The following is a 16,447-nucleotide window of genomic DNA, read 5'->3' as shown; positions in this document are numbered from 1 at the left end:
CTCCAAAGAGACGGTTTTGACTGGCCACGCCCACCGCCTTTCCCTCCTCCGCCGCGCGCGTGCGCCGATTCACCCCGCGCCCTGATTGGTCGAGCGGCCTCTCGGGTCGACCCACGCTGCGTTCGAATTGGCTCCTTGGTAAGTCTTCATCGTTTTTCCCCCAACACGGAACGTTCTCTTCCCTCCCACCCCCGCCTGCCTGCCTGCCTGCCTGCCTTTCCCTTCTCCAAAAGGTGGGGGTGGGGGGCTCTCGCTGCCCACCCCCCGCCCTTCGGGCAAAGTATGCAAATCGTGGAACGCCACTCTGAGAAGCGATTGGCTCCCTCTCGGAACACAAAGGGAAGAGCAACCCGAGGCGTCGAACGTCCTTCCTCCCCCTCTCTCTCTCTCTCTCTCTCGTTCCCTTTGTCTCGCCTGCTCATGCAAATAAAGCGCGCCGTGAGGGAAAGTCATTGGCTCCCGGAGACGTCATCGAGTTCGAGACCGCCTCCCTCCCTCCCTCCCTCCCTCGCTCGCGCTCCTGGGAGGGATGAACGTTCTAGAAAAAAGGAAAGAGGAAGAAAGAAGGAAAAAGCCGGCCGGCTCCCCTTGACTCACGCGCCTCCCTGACCCGCCCTCTTTCCCCCCCCCGCCCCGGCTTTGTTACGTCACGAGCGGCTGCGGCGGCCATTGGCTAAAGGCCGGCCTGCGGGCCTCGAGGATTGGCTAGCTGGCCGGAAAGAGGCGTAACTCTTCTGGAAGGTTCTCCAGAGGTATATAAGGTGCGGGGCCGGCCCGGGAAAGCCGCTTTCTACTCTGCCCGGTCTCGTGGCGTGTTTTCTATCGCTTGGTCCGCGCGGGCGAAACAGGTAATTTATTATTTCTTTCTTTTTTTTTTCTTGCAGGCTTTGGAAGGAAGGAAAGAAGCAGCAATGGCTGAAAAGCAGCTTTCGGGGGATTCTTAAATTAAAATCTTATTTTTTTTGTAATTTTTGCTGGGTTTTATTGATCTCCCCCCCTCCTTTTTTTTTTTTTTGCTAAAAGTATAAAACGAATTAGGGATGCTGGGTGCAATGCAGATAAAAGAGAGATGCCTTCATTTTTTTTTTCTCCTTCTCCTCTTGCGCTGTTTCTCAAGGTGACCTGCATTTTTCCGGCCTTGGATCCTTTTCCTTCCATTCTTTCTTCTTTCTTTCCTCCCTTCCTGGCTGAGTCTTTTGTCTGAAACCACCTTCCCGCAGGCTGCTTGGAAAAGGGTGGGTGGGAAGAGCGCCTGCAAAAAAAACCCGGGTTTTTTTTCCATTGCATCACGGTTGCTTTTCAGCCCCCCTTTTTTTTAAAAAAGGGGGGGCTAACTTGCCCCTCCCCCCATTGAAAAAGAAGCCTTTGGCCAAAGCGTTGGAAAATCGCTGCCTCCCCCACCGACCTCGACGATGGGATGGAAGCCGATGGGGCGATTAAAGGCGATTAACCTCATTTTTCCGCCTGGATTGGAGAGAGGAAGGGGGGGGGGCTCAAGCCCTTTATTCCCTGTCTTGAAGGTTTCTTGGGGTGCCCGCGGTTTTCTTTTCTTTCTTGCAGACGTTTCGTGACCCAATTAAATAAACGGGGGTGGGATTTCATTTTTTCCTATTTCATCCACGAGGCTCCTTCCTTCGAAGCACTGATGAGGCCACCTAGTCGGGTCAGGAAACGCCTGCGAGGAAAGGGGGGGACCCCACTCTCAGAAAGCCCATAACAGTCCGTCCTCTTTCCCCCCCTTTCTCTCTCTCTCTCGAAACCCCCCCCCAACCCTGATGATATCACCTAGTTGGGTAACAAAGCGTCTGCGAGAACCCCCCCCCACTTCAGAAAGGTCCCCCCTCCCATAATCCTTATTCTCTCCCCCTTTCACTCCGCAAACTCCCCCTTTCTAGCCCTGATGAGGTCACCGAGCTGGGTAACGCAACGTCTGCGAGAAAAACTGCTGCTCTCTTCCTCTCCCTTTCTCTCTCTCCCCCCCCCCGCCCAATTGAATCCGAAGCTACAAATCCTTTCAATCCGGGGGTGGGAAAAGGCCGGCTTCTCGTCGGGACCCGCCCTTTGGGAAGCTTAAGCGAGCGAGGAATTAATTGAACGTTAAACGTAGCATAAAAGGAGCCTTTTGCTATCTTCTTTTAATGCTTTTTCCCTGCATTAAGCGATGCGGCTGAAAAGGGAGAAAAAGCAGGCGAGGTTTAGAACAAGGCGGGAGGGGGGGGGATCGGCTTTAGCTCAACGACCTTCCCCGGCTGCTTAAAAACCCGGGTCCTCGTCTGCCTTCGAGTCGGGAGAGGAAGACGGAGCACAGCAGCAGAAGCAGCCGGGTCTCCTTCCTCCATTCGCCCGGGGAGGAAGGGAAAAAAAAAAAGAGGCAGCCCGGGTCTGCCAGCTGCTTGCTCTCTTGGCTGGCACGTGCTCAGCGGCGCGCTCTTCCGGGCCCGCGCAGCACGTGGTTGGCCCGAAGCCCCGCCCCCTCTTTGCCGTTCCACGGGGCTGCCCTCCAGGGGCGACGCCACGTGGTCCTTCCCGCCGGGTGAATGAATGAATGAATGAATGAAACACCATGCAGGAAGCGGGGATGCGCAGAACGGGAGGAGGAAAATGACTGGGATTATTGACTGTATTCCAAGGTTCTGAAATTGGTTTCCCCTTTTTGGGTCGGCTGCTCTGGGGAGGGTTTTGTGTGTGTGTGTGTGTATAAATGTATGTGTGTGTGTGTGTGTGTGTGTGTGTGTATATATGTATATATATATTTGTTTTCTGAGGTTTTCACGGGTGTTTGTATATAGGTCTTTGGTTGTTCGGGTTTTCTCCCGTGTATATATATATATATATATATATATATATATATATATATATATATATATATATATATATATATATATATATATATATATATATATATATATATATATACATATATATACACACACACACATTTTTATGTTATATATATATGTATATATATGTATGTATATATGTGTGTGTGTGTGTATATATATATATACATATTTTATGTAATTTATATATATATATATATATAAATATAATGTATATTACAATAATATATATATATATAGAGAGAGAGATCTATAGATATACCCACTCTGTTTTCCCCAAAAGAAGACATCCCCTAATAGGTCCAATTGGGCTTTAGCGCACATGACAATAAGGCCAATTCAGGGTTCAAAACCAAAAACGGGACAGGTCTTATTTTCCAGAAAACACTTTCTGTGTATTTATTACTTATTTTGTCAACGAGTATAAGGAAACAAGGAACAGTATAGAATAGAATGGAATATAATTTTTTTATTGGCCAAGTGTGATTGGACACACAAGGAATTTGTCTTGGTGCATAGGCTCTCAGTGTACATAAAAGAAAAGATACGTTCATCATGGACACATGAAAACAAATTGGCACAAATAAAAGGATATAAATAGGCAAAACAGCCATAAACACACAAAATGATTACATATAAATGGGGACAGTAGGCACTCTGGTACGCTTATGCGCAGATAGATAGATATATCCATATCCAACCCTCCCAATTTCATATATAATATATATAATTTGCCTACTTTGCAAGATGGCAAAGGTGTGGGGAGGGCTTAGGTGAGTTTACTTGTCATTGCACCTCACACAATGAAATTAAATGCCATCTTCAGCGTGCATTATAATTATAAAAATAAAAGCAAATGCACATCCTTCACATTCTATACAATTGAATTGAAAATCCCTGATATTGCATTAATATCTACTATACAGTAGAATTCAATATAGTTGCTTTGTATATTCAGATAAATTACATAAAATTAAAAGCTTATTTATATTTTTTTTAAAAATTGAGCATTTTCAATTTCATTCAAAGACCGACTCTAGTCAAGATGGTTTCAACCAAATTTTGCACCTTTTTAGAGGTCTCGGGGACTGCAACTCAGCAGAATTTCCCAACCATCCCCAACCTCATTGACTGGGGAAATACTAGGCATTAGAAGTCCAGACATCTTTATTTTTATTTTTAATTTTTTTTCATTAAAAAGTTTTATTTTTACAATCATATCAAACAGCTCATCCAATGTACAGTTATATACAATTAGTCGGGCTTGCCCAGTCACCACCCCCCTTTTTAACACTCTTCCCTCTTCTACCTTCTTCTACTTTCCAGACCTTCCTCTCCTTCTCTTATCTACATCCTCTCCTCCCTCCACCTTCCTTCTCCCTCTTCTACCTTCTTCTACTTTCCAGACCTTCCTCTTCTCCTCTTCCCTACCTCCTACTCTCTCCTCTTTTCTCCCTCCCCACCGTTCTAAAATGGTAACTGGGCAGACTCGATCCTACATTAATTATATTTATACATCTTCAATAATCCCTCTACATTAACCATCACTCCATCTCTACCCTCAACTCCCCAATTCCCCTCCCCCTTACCCCCCACCCCGACTTCCCAGAACAAAATGCAGGGTATCAAAACTAACAATCATAATCCAAAATAATTCCTAAATTATAATCTCTAGTCACTCCGCACATAATCACACTCTCAATTCCCCTCTCCTTCATAAGTCCAGACATCTTTAAAAGGTGCAAAGTTTTGGTTTCATGGGTTGAATGGCCGCCTATGAATTCTAGGGGGTTGACAAGCCTGACCTCTTCTACGTGCCCAGATTGAACAACGCTGTTTTAGTTTGCAAGGAACCAAGAGAGCCTGGTTCCGTCTCAATGAATGACTGGTCTTTTGTTTTTAACCTTTGCAGTTCACCATGTCTAAGGGACCATCCGTCGGGATTGATCTGGGCACCACCTATTCCTGCGTTGGGGTCTTCCAACATGGCAAGGTGGAAATCATTGCCAATGACCAGGGGAACAGGACTACGCCAAGCTACGTGGCGTTTACAGATACCGAGAGGCTCATTGGTGATGCCGCAAAGAATCAAGTGGCAATGAATCCCACAAACACAGTCTTTGGTAAGGAGACATGTTTCAAGAAAGGGTTACTATGTGGAAAAGAGCAGCATTTAAGGGAAGGGGGGGTGCCTTTGTACCTATAAACATGCTGTCTAACAAGCCTTCAGCTTTTCATTCAATATAGATCAGGGGTCTCCAACCTTGGTCCCTTTAAGACTTGTGGCTGAGCTGGCTGAGGAACTCTGGGAGTTGAAGTCCACAAGTCTTAAAGGGACCAAGGTTGGAGACCCCTGATATAGATCAGGGGCTCCCAACTTCTTCTATACCCCACACCCCTAGAACTCTTCTGATATATTCTCGCACCCCTTATAAAAGTAAATAATTATGTGCATATAATTATGCATATAGGGACGCGGTGGCTCAGGGGCTAGGATGTTGAGCTTGTCGATGGAAAGATCGGCAGCTCAGCGGTTCGAATCCCTAGTACTGCCGTGTAATGGGGTGAGCTCCCGTGACTTGTCCCAGCTTCTGCCAACCTAGCAGTTTCGAAAGCACGTAAAAATGCAAGTAGAAAAAATAGGGACCACCTTTGGTGGGAAGGTAACAGCGTTCCGTGCGCCTTTGGCATTGAGTCATGCCGGCCACATGACCACGGAGACGTCTTCGGACAGCGCTGGCTCTTCGGCTTTGAAACGGAGATGAGCACCGCCCCCTAGAGTCGGCAACGACTAGCACGTATGTGCGAGGGGAACCTTTACCTTTTTAATTATGCATATACACAATGATTTTGAAACTTCTAACCCCCCCCCCACACACACACACACCCTGGTTGGAAACCCCTAATATAGATAATTGCAGTGACCAATGTTTCACTGCTCTGGCACCATTCTTTTTTTATTTATTTACATTTATATCCCGCCCTTCTCCGAAGACTCAGGGCGGCTTACACTATGTTAGCAATAGTCTTCATTCTATTTGTATATTTATATACAAAGTCAACTTATTGCCCCCAACAATCTGGGTCCTCATTTTACCTACCTTATAAAGGATGGAAGGCTGAGTCAACCTTGGGCCTGGTGGGACTAGAACCTGCAGTAATTGCAGACTGCTGCTGTTAATAACAGACTGCATTAGCAGCCTGAGCCACAGAGGCCCTTCTATTCTAACATTTCTAACATATTCTAACAATTCTAACATTCAGTCACCAAAAGTGATAATCAGATTCTGTTTAGTGAAGCAGTGGGAACTTCATTTATAGCACTTAGACTTGCATACCGCTTTACATTGCCTTACAACCCTCTCTAAGCGGTTTACAGAGTCAGCCTCTTGCCCCCAACAATCTGGCTCCTCATTGTACCCGCCCCGGAAGGATGGGAGGCCGAGTCAACCTTGAGCCAGTGGGACTTGAACTGCCGAACTGCTGGCAGTCAGCAGAAGTAGCCTCTAGTACTGCACTCTTAACCACTGCGCCACCACGCCTCTTAAAATTCTTCAGGGCCTCGTGTGAACACAACAGGTTTTGAAAATGGAATATTTCAGAGTTTGGTAGTTTTTCCCGCCTTTGTCAATTATACAATCACAAAATTGCAACCTTGGCTTGATTTTTAAGAGGTGCCCTTTAAGCTCGTACAGCATGTGTTTTAATTTGCGCATTTTAATGAAGAGGTTAAGGAGCAGTTTAAACTAAAAAGGGCACATATAACATCTTCCGCTGTCTCGAATAGATGCCAAGCGTCTGATTGGCCGCCGATTTGATGATGCCGTCGTTCAGTCGGACATGAAACATTGGCCTTTCACAGTCGTGAACGATGCTGGCAGGCCCAAAGTCCAAGTGGAATACAAAGCAGAGACCAAATGCTTCTATCCCGAAGAAATTTCTTCAATGGTGCTAACAAAAATGAAGGAGATTGCAGAGGCCTATCTAGGAAAGGTGAGCTCTTTGAACGAAATGGGGGAAGCAAAGAGTCACAATTTAAAAGTGGGCTCCTGCGGCGCTGTTTCTCTATCAACCTTTAAAAGGGGTGTGCGGACTTCAACTCCCAGAATTCCTCAGCCAGGAAGTTTGAAGTCTACACCTCTCAAAAAAGTTGTTGAAGTTGAGATGCGCTACCTCAAGCGCTTACTTTATAACTTACAGATAACTTCTTTTTCCTCCCTCTCCAGACTGTTACAAATGCCGTGGTTACAGTCCCAGCTTATTTCAATGACTCCCAGCGCCAAGCTACAAAAGATGCCGGAACCATTGCTGGTCTCAACGTGCTCCGAATTATTAACGAGCCAACTGCAGCTGCTATTGCTTATGGCTTGGACAAAAAAGTGAGTGGTTGAAGCTGAAGGTTGGGAAATATTAAATGCGTAGCTAGGATATCGGGGAATCCTAAATCCCTTGTGGGGTGGAATCTGGCTTCGGTTTTTCCATTGACCCATGTTCCTGTCAGCCTTCCAAGTATTGCACCCATTGAAAGTAGAACTCGCAAGGCGGGTAGATTCCTCAAAGAACAATTTATTGGATGCATCATATTGACACAACTGGTGAAAACCGAGTCTTGAAAGTTCCTGCATCTTTCACCTAATTAAATGAAAGATCCCTCTTTCCCCCCCACCCCAAGTCATCAGTCACATTGTTCAATAGAGGTGCTAGCTGGTTGCTTGGTTACCCTACTCCTCTTTCCAGCCACCTCTTAAAATGTCCTTGGTTCCCACAGGAACTTCTTTTGACAGCCAAGCTGAGCTGTCTTAATTCTCCTCCCCCCCCCCACCCACTCCGCCTTGTGGCAACTATGAAGACTGGCAAGATGGCCTCAGCCAGGTTAGCTTCAGGGTTTGACGGTTTCCTTTTCCTTGCCCCCAGGTCGGTGCCGAGAGGAACGTGCTGATCTTCGATCTGGGTGGCGGCACTTTCGACGTCTCCATCCTGACGATCGAAGACGGCATCTTTGAAGTGAAGTCGACGGCGGGAGACACCCACCTGGGGGGCGAGGACTTCGACAACCGCATGGTCAACCACTTCATCACCGAGTTCAAGCGGAAGCACAAGAAGGACATCAGCGAAAACAAGCGGGCCGTCCGCCGTCTGCGCACCGCCTGCGAGCGGGCCAAGCGCACCTTGTCCTCCAGCACCCAGGCCAGCATCGAGATCGACTCCCTGTACGAGGGCATCGATTTCTACACGTCCATCACCCGCGCTCGCTTCGAAGAGCTGAACGCCGACTTGTTCCGCGGCACGCTGGATCCCGTGGAGAAGGCGCTGCGGGACGCCAAGCTGGATAAGTCTCAGGTACACGACATCGTGCTGGTTGGCGGCTCCACCCGGATTCCCAAGATCCAGAAACTCCTTCAGGATTTCTTCAACGGCAAAGAACTCAACAAGAGCATCAACCCCGATGAAGCCGTTGCCTACGGAGCAGGTAACGGGGGGGATACAATTCCCGTCTTTTGTCGTTTGGGGACGGTCAAATGTTTTGCAGAGTTGGTGGCTGCTGCATTTAACACAGCTCCTTTAATATTAGATACCGTATTTTTCCGTGTATAAAAGCTACTTTTTCTTTAAAATATTGCTTGAAAATTGAGGTGCGTCTTATCTGGTATGGAGAAGGCCTCACATACCAGATGAGCCTCTAACTTACATGCAAGCTCTAGATCAGTGGTCACCAACCGGTGGTCCTTGAAAAAAATTTTGGTGGTCCGCAGAAAAATCATTTGCATTTTTTATATTGCACTAAATACTATTTTACCTTTTTTTAAAAATCATATTAGTGGTCCACGGGATTTAAAATTAGGAATTTAGTGGTCCCTGAGATCTGCAAGGTTGGTGACCCCTGCTCTAGGTCATTCCCCTCTATTGCAATTGTTTCCGGTATCACATTGCCACTCTAGGTTTCACCTCTATTGTTCCTGTGGTGCATTTCCTGTTCTTGTTGCGTTACTCTTAACAAGATGGTTTCTGCACAGTGGTGTGCTTACTACAAGAAAGTACATGAAATATGGTGGGAGGGGGCGTCTTATACACTGAAAAATACGGTAAATCTTCTAAAGGATCTATGAATGAATTTCTATTAGCTTATCTAAAGGAATCCTTAAAAATCCTTCATGACTTCAGCCAGGATTTAATAATGATGAAAATTCTATGCAAAAAAGCAGAATTGTCTGTCGGGATATTTTGGATAGGATATTCACGTCTGTTAATATCTTTTTTATTTCCTTAGCCGTTCAAGCTGCAATTCTTTCCGGGGACAAATCCGAAAACGTGCAAGACCTTTTGTTGCTGGATGTGACTCCTCTCTCTCTGGGTATTGAGACCGCCGGCGGCGTCATGACAGTCTTGATCAAACGCAACACCACGATCCCTACCAAGCAGACTCAGACCTTCACCACATATTCCGATAACCAGCCAGGGGTGCTGATTCAGGTACGCGAAACCCACAGTGGGGGTCTTCTTTTGTGGTGGTCTTGGGAGGCGGGAAATTGGTTTATCGGCGATTGCTGAAATGTGCTTAAGGAGCAGTGTCATTCGTTCCCTCTTGGATCTCCACCAAGACCCAAGGTTTTGGTTGCAATGATGAAGGTTCCAAAACCATTCGTAGTTTCCACCAGAGGTTGGAAAAAACAACCAATGTTGGCTTAAATTACCTTCCTTGGATGTCTGAGCGACCAACTCCCTGAGTCAAAAGGCCCCTGATTTTATTTTTATTCTTCCTCCAGGGCGGTATCTTTTTAAGCACTAAGAACTGGGAAATTGGAGTCCGCTTATTAATAGATATTTCTAGTAGCTGGACTTAACAACTTCCATCTTCTTCCCACCGGTCTGGCTATATAGACTTCAAAAATGAGGGCAAAGGCTTTTCTCATAAGTGGGGAAATTTCCCACAATTGGGAATACAGCTTGGCTTTAGCTCAGGCCTGCCTAAACCTCTTCTGTTTTCCGCTTGTCTTCTCAGGTATACGAGGGGGAGAGAGCAATGACCAAGGACAACAACTTGCTGGGCAAGTTTGAACTGACGGGCATTCCTCCAGCTCCGAGAGGTGTCCCTCAGATTGAAGTCACCTTTGATATTGATGCCAATGGCATCCTCAACGTTTCGGCTGTCGATAAGAGCACAGGCAAAGAGAACAAGATCACCATCACCAATGACAAAGGTGAGTGCTCCATAAAGAAGCCTCCAGACGGGGTGAGCTCCCGTTACTTGTCCCAGCTTCTGCTAACCTAGCAATTCGAAAGCAGGTAGAAAAACAGGGACCGCCTTTGGTGGGAAGCTAACAGTGTTCCGTGCGCCTTTTGGCATTGAGTCAAGCCGTCCACATGACCATGGAGAAATCTTTGGCTTGAACGGAGATGAGCACCGCCCCCTAGAGTCAGGATCAACTAGCACATACGTGCGAGGGGAACCTTTACCTTTTAGAGGCAGTCACATTATCTGAAATGTGTGCCGCGGTGTGGCTCAGGCTGTAAGAAGCCTTGTTATTAAAACACAGCTGCCTGCAATTACCCCAGGTTCTAGTCCCACCAGGTCCAAGGTTGACTCAGCCTTCCATCCTTTATAAGGTAGGTAAAATGAGGACCCAGATTGTTGGGGGGGCAATAAGTTGACTTTGTAAATATACAAATAGAATGAGACTATTGCCTTACACACTGCAAGCCGCCCTGAGTCTTCGGAGAAGGGCGGGATATAAATGTAAAAAAAAATGGTATAGGTTTTTCTTGAGCAGCGGGCTGGACTAGAAGACCTCCAAGGTCCCTTCCAGCTCATTCCTTTATTGCTTGGAAGTCGTCAGCCATTTTTCACCACCAGTGAAAAATGCCCATAAGTCACTTTTCTCTGCCGTTGTAACTTTGAATGGTCACTCAATGAACAGTTGTATGTCAGGGTTCCAAGCAACACCCCCAACAAAAGGCGAGAGAGGACAGGACAGAACAGAAGGGCTTCCAAGCCTGACCGCAAGGACTACCTGTATTTTATTTGCCTTGACATATTCGATGGGCCTCTGAAAGCTTATCCTTTAACGCCCTCATCCAACCAAAACTGGGCAGCATGAATAAAACTTGATTAACAAGTTAGCTCTTGGTCTGTCCGCCATTCCTATTCAAATATTCAGGAATGGCTTTGCTTCAAACAGTACCACAATTCGGATTTATTTGTTGTGTCCCACTCCTCCGCTGACGGCCGGGTCAGGGAAATCCGAATCACGCGTGCCTCTGCAGCTCTGTCAAAGTCCTAGCAAAGTTATCAAGGCAGACAGGAGACCAGAAAGTGACTTCAGCAAGATAAGGTAGACTTTGCCTGACTCAGAGAATGCCAGAAAGCAGATCCTTTATATAGGCCATGGGGTGTGGCTCCATGACTCAGCACTTACCCAGACCTGCCCCTCCCTTCCTTCTGTTGCCGCCGCCTATCAATTCTCCTGAAGCGAGGGTCACTCCAGTCTGCAGCTGTTGGTAATTGACCTTCCTCAGGCTCACATGCTGTGGGGGAGGAGGAGGGGTCTAGTTGCTCCGTTTGCCTGGGCATGGAGCCAGAGCTGGGGGCGCTTCTTCCTCGGCCTGTCTGGGCATGGAGCCAGGGCTGGGGCCGGGAGGACATTCCTCAGCGTTCGGAAGCAGATAAGACGGGCCCGGCTGCGGGGAAAGCGGACGAGGCACAACATTATTAGGTGTTTTGGCATGGAAGGAAATTACTAAGGATTCTCGTCTTTCCCTAGGTCGCCTCAGCAAGGAAGACATCGAGCGTATGGTCCAAGAAGCTGAGAAGTACAAGGCTGAGGACGAGAAGCAGAGAGACAAAGTGTCGTCTAAGAACTCCCTCGAATCTTACGCTTTCAACATGAAGGCAACCGTGGAGGACGAGAAGCTGCAAGGGAAGATCAACGACGACGACAAGCAGAAGATTTTGGACAAATGCAACGAGATCATCAACTGGCTGGATAAAAATCAGGTTTGTGGCAAAACTCTGGGGACCTTCTTTGTAGGAGGTTTATTGGCGTTGCCCAATGACGCAGCTGTCAAAAGAAAGGGGGTAACTTCAGGGGGTCGCAAGGATGAAGGATCCAAAACCATTCGTAGTTTCCACCAGAAGGTTTGAAAAGACCTATGTTGGCCACAACTTCCTTGGATGTCTGAGCGACCCTTTTGCGGTTTATATATCACATTCTTTCCAATTAAGTTTGAAAATGGCTGAATTTTGGTCCCAGCCTCACTCTAAAAAAAAACAACTTTTTTTTTGAGTCATTATACCAGAGGTGGGTTTCAGCAGGTTCTGACCAATTCTGGAGAACCAGTAGCGGAAATTTTGAATAGTTCAGGAGAACTGATATTCTGACTGGCCCTGCCTCCCAAGTCCCAGCTGATCGGGAGGAAATGGGAGATTTTGCAGTATCCTTCCCCCCAGAGTGGGGTGGGAATGGAGAGTTTACAGTATCCTTCTCCAAACAGGTAGTAAAAAAAAATTTTGAAACCCACCACTGGCCATTACTTGCTACAATAGCAGCAACAAGGGGGCATCACTAATTTAAGATCAATACTTTGCTGGTGGAAGAGAGATCTTCCTGGGTTTTTAAAAATGCTTTTCAGAATTGCAAGTTGTTGTTACAGTCCAGGGGTCTCCAACCTTGGTCCCTTTAAGCAAAGCTGGCTGAGGAACTCTGGGAGTTGAAGTCCACAAATCTTAAAAGGGACCAAGGTTGGAGACCCCTGGACTAGTCCTTCCTGAGGTTTTTAACACATTTTCTCCCTCCCCCTGTATCTTGATAGACGGCTGAGAAGGAAGAGTTTGAGCACCAGCAGAAAGAACTGGAGAAGGTCTGCAATCCCATCATAACCAAGCTATACCAGAGCGCTGGAGGGATGCCCGGGGGCATGCCTGGCAGCTTCCCTGGGGGTGGCGCACCCCCCTCTGGAGGAGCATCTTCTGGACCAACCATTGAGGAGGTTGACTGAAGGGGTCCCAAAGACGTTGGCACTCCATGGGGGGCCACCTTCAGAACTTGAAGGACTGATGACCACGACAAGGGCATTCTTGATACTTTGAATATGTGCACAGGGGAAAAGGGGAGTAAACACTGCACTTTACCAGTATCAGTACTGTATAAGGAACAAGTGAATATGTAACTCCAATCCCAATAAAACTTATTTAATTGGCAATGTGAAACTTGTTCTGCTCTTTTTTTTTTTAAACCTTTCTTTTTGGGCACCTTTAAGGGAAGTTCTACCCCCTGATGTTGAATGAATGGTACCCAACTGTTGGGTTGTGCAGCAATCTAGATCTCTTGTTTCTCAAAGAGGCAGCTGGACTTGTTTTTCTTTGAAGCTTCTCATCTTCATTCTTGGATGAGAAACGAAATGTCTTCAAAGCAAAACCAGAAAGTCCAGTTGCCTCTTGAAAAAAGTACCTTTGGGACAACCATGACCTGGATGGCTGAGAATCTCCATAAATCTAGATCTGGGTTTCTCAAATCTTGACAGCTGGAACCTGTAAGGGTTTTACTCTCAGAATCCCATAGCCAACCAGCTATGAATCCATACTCTAGAAGAATCTGGAAGTCAAAACTCTACAAAGGTTCAAACTCAAACAAACCAATCTAGATTGTGATGACAACTTTGAGGAAATGCTTGGCTAACTAACCGACATGATAATATAGCAGAAAAGGCCACGATACTAAGGAGATCTCTGGCTGCAGATAAACCTCCATAATGCATGGTTTGGATAGAATTGCCAAGACCTTTAAGTATGTGCCAATGCTGGGTTTAAGTTAACCTGAAATTGGGCAAAAGGGACCAGCCTGCCTGGTTTTTGAACAGGAAACTGCTTGGTTTCAGAGGGAAAATAAATTTTTTAAGTTTGTACGTTTTGTTAAGAAAAAACTTTTCTATTCCCTTCCTTTTGTGCTAGTCTGAAGTAAGTTTATTGACTAGATGTATAATAGAGTAAAGCAAATTAATCCACCAGTTTTGGCCTGGATTTCTAATGAGGGTTTCTGAATGCTTAAAGGGCATTGAATGTGGGATTACAAAAACGAATTGGAATACAGAACCTATCCAAGATGAGATGAACATATGAACGGGAATTTCATGGCATGCCCCAAATTAGAGAAATTAGATACAGAGCCATAGATTTAATTGTCTATGCCCCTAAGAAAATCTCAAGTCGTCTTTGTTTTGATGACATTCAAATTTAATAGCAAGAGACTCCTATTTATTTATCTCTGCTTTTGGTTTGAAATGGGATTTTTTTCACATGGGGTCCAAAGAAGTTCAAAGTGGGACCAAGCAGAAAACAGCTTGCTAATGAAAGTCACCGCATCATCTCGTCTTGCACTTAGAAGCGGGTCATTGCTACCCACATAGATAGAATTCAGAGTCTTTTTAGCGCTAGATCAATACTTAACTCCAAATGCATGAATAAGCAACATGGTGTTAAATAGAATCTAAAGCTTTTAGAAATTTGCTGCTTAATTCTGTGTCCCTGGTTCAGAATTAGGCAGAATCTTTATACGGTTTAATGAAAAATAGTTTAATGAAAAGAAGGACTAGGGGTGACATGATAGCAGTGTCCCAATATCTCAGGGGCTGCCCCAAAGAAGAGGGGGTCAAGCTATTCTCCAAAGCACCTGAGGGCAGGACAAGAAGCAATGGGTGGAAACTAATCAAGGAGAGAAGCAACTTAGAACTAAGGAGAAATTTTCTGACACAATCAGTGGAACAACTTTCCTACAGAAGTTGTGAATGCTCCAACACTGGAAGTTTTTAAGATGTTGGATAACCATTGGTCTGAAATGTTACAGGTTGGACTAAAAGACTTCCAAGATCCCTTCCAACGCTTGCTATTCTGAGTTTTGAGCCTTTCCTTTGTCAAGAATTTATTTTGTTTTTCCCAGTCTAGTTTCTAAGCCCAAACCAGGTGCTGTCCGTGCTGGGACATTTAGACCTCAGCTTAAAAACCATTCATTTAGCAACAGCTTGAAGTTGCAGCGATGCTGGGGGAAAAAAAGTGACTTAACAATTGGTCCTCATCCTTGTGACCATCGCGGCATCCCCCCCTCCACAATCCCTTAAATCAAAATTCAGATGCTTGGCAACTGCCGTGTCTTATATGACGACAGCTGCAGCATCCTGAAATCACATCTGTAACCTTCTCAGCCAGCTTCCCGACAAGCACAATCGATGGGAAAGCAACAAATCCGTGGTCAGAAAGAGTTGTAAAATCGGATGCGACTCGCTTATTTTGCTTTAACGACTGAAATTCTGTCCCTCGTTGTGGGTGGTCCCAAATTGAGGACTTTCCCTGTACCGCACAGGCCCACTTAAAAGTTGCTCAGAAATGGAAGGTGTCCGGCTGGTTTTAATCCGGCTGCAACCGGTCAGGCCAAAATATGCAGCTTTTGCCCAGCAGAGGTCAGCCGTTGTTAATTTATGGAAGCTTTTTCCTAGTAGTTATTTTGAACATAGGGATCGTGTGACGCTATAGAGCACTGCACACCAGAACAACTAGACACAAGAACAGTTTTTTCCCGAAGGCCATCACTCTGCTAAACAAATAATTCCCTCAACACTGTCAGACTATTTACTGAATCTGCACTACTATTAATCGTTTCATAGTTCCCATCACCAATCTCTTTCCACTTATGACTGTATGACTGTAACTTTGTTGCTGGCAATCCTTATGATTTATATTGATATATTGACCATCATTTGTGTTGTAAATGTTGTTCCTTGATGAAGGTATCTTTTATGTACACTGAGAGCATATGCACCAAGACAAATTCCTTGTGTGTCCAATCACACTTGGCCAATAAAATTCTATTCTATTCTATTCTAAAACAAAACAAATCCTAGTTCATTACAGTACCAGGAATTGAAAGTGAAATTAGCAGTAATAGCACTTAGGAGTTATATATCGCTTTACAGTGCCTTACAGCACTCTCTGAGCGGTTTACAGAGTCTGCATGTTGCCCCCCCAACAATCTGGGTCCTCATTTTATACCCACCTGGGAAGGATGGAAGGCTGAGTCCAACCTTGAGCTGGTCAGGATCGAACTCCTGACTGTGGGCAGAGTTAGCCTGCAATACTGCATTCTAACCACAGGGAAGGGAAGGGGGAGGGGGAGGGAGGGAGGAAGGAAGGAAGGAAGGAAGGAAGGAAGGAAGGAAGGAAGGAAGGAAGGAAGGAAGGAAGGAAGGAAGGAAGATAGCAATAGTACTTATATACCACTTTCCAGTGCTGTCCAGCACTCTCTAAGCAGTTTACAGAGTCAGCATATTGTCCCCAACAATCTGGGTCCTCATTTTACTGACCTCAGAAGGACGGAAGTTTGAGTCAACCTTGAGTCCCATCAGGATCGAACTCCTGGCTGTGGGCAGAGTTTGTCTTCAATACTGCCTTCTAACCACTGGAAGGAAGGAAGGAAGGAAGGAAGGAAGGAAGGAAGGAAGGAAGGAAGGAAGGAAGGAAGGAAGGAAGGAAGGAAGGAAGGAAGGAAGGAAGGAATAGCACTTATATACTGCTTCACAGTGCCTAACAGCCCTCTCTAAGCAGTTTACAGAGTCAGCATATT

General features: G+C 45.8%; 1 protein-coding gene and 1 non-coding gene across 2 annotated transcripts; both read left to right on the top strand.

The window, feature by feature from the left end:
• The first annotated feature begins 722 nt into the window (after nt 1-722).
• HSPA8 (heat shock protein family A (Hsp70) member 8) lies at nt 723-13,044 on the top strand. The gene is made up of 9 exons (XM_058194626.1): nt 723-848; nt 4,753-4,963; nt 6,628-6,833; nt 7,067-7,219; nt 7,755-8,310; nt 9,109-9,311; nt 9,841-10,039; nt 11,600-11,832; nt 12,648-13,044. The coding sequence occupies exons 2-9, from the start codon at nt 4,759-4,761 to the stop codon at nt 12,831-12,833; spliced, it is 1,941 nt and encodes a 646-aa protein (XP_058050609.1). The 5' UTR covers nt 723-848; nt 4,753-4,758; the 3' UTR covers nt 12,834-13,044.
• Nucleotides 9,454-9,553, top strand: LOC131204106 (small nucleolar RNA SNORD14). The gene has a single exon (XR_009156533.1). It is a non-coding gene; the product is annotated as a small nucleolar RNA SNORD14 (small nucleolar RNA).
• Nucleotides 13,045-16,447: the final 3,403 nt, after the last annotated feature.

This window comes from Ahaetulla prasina, chromosome 9, assembly GCF_028640845.1.
Source record: "Ahaetulla prasina isolate Xishuangbanna chromosome 9, ASM2864084v1, whole genome shotgun sequence".
NCBI classification, from domain to species: Eukaryota; Metazoa; Chordata; class Lepidosauria; order Squamata; family Colubridae; genus Ahaetulla; species Ahaetulla prasina.
This window is presented reverse-complemented; position numbering and strand designations above follow the sequence as displayed.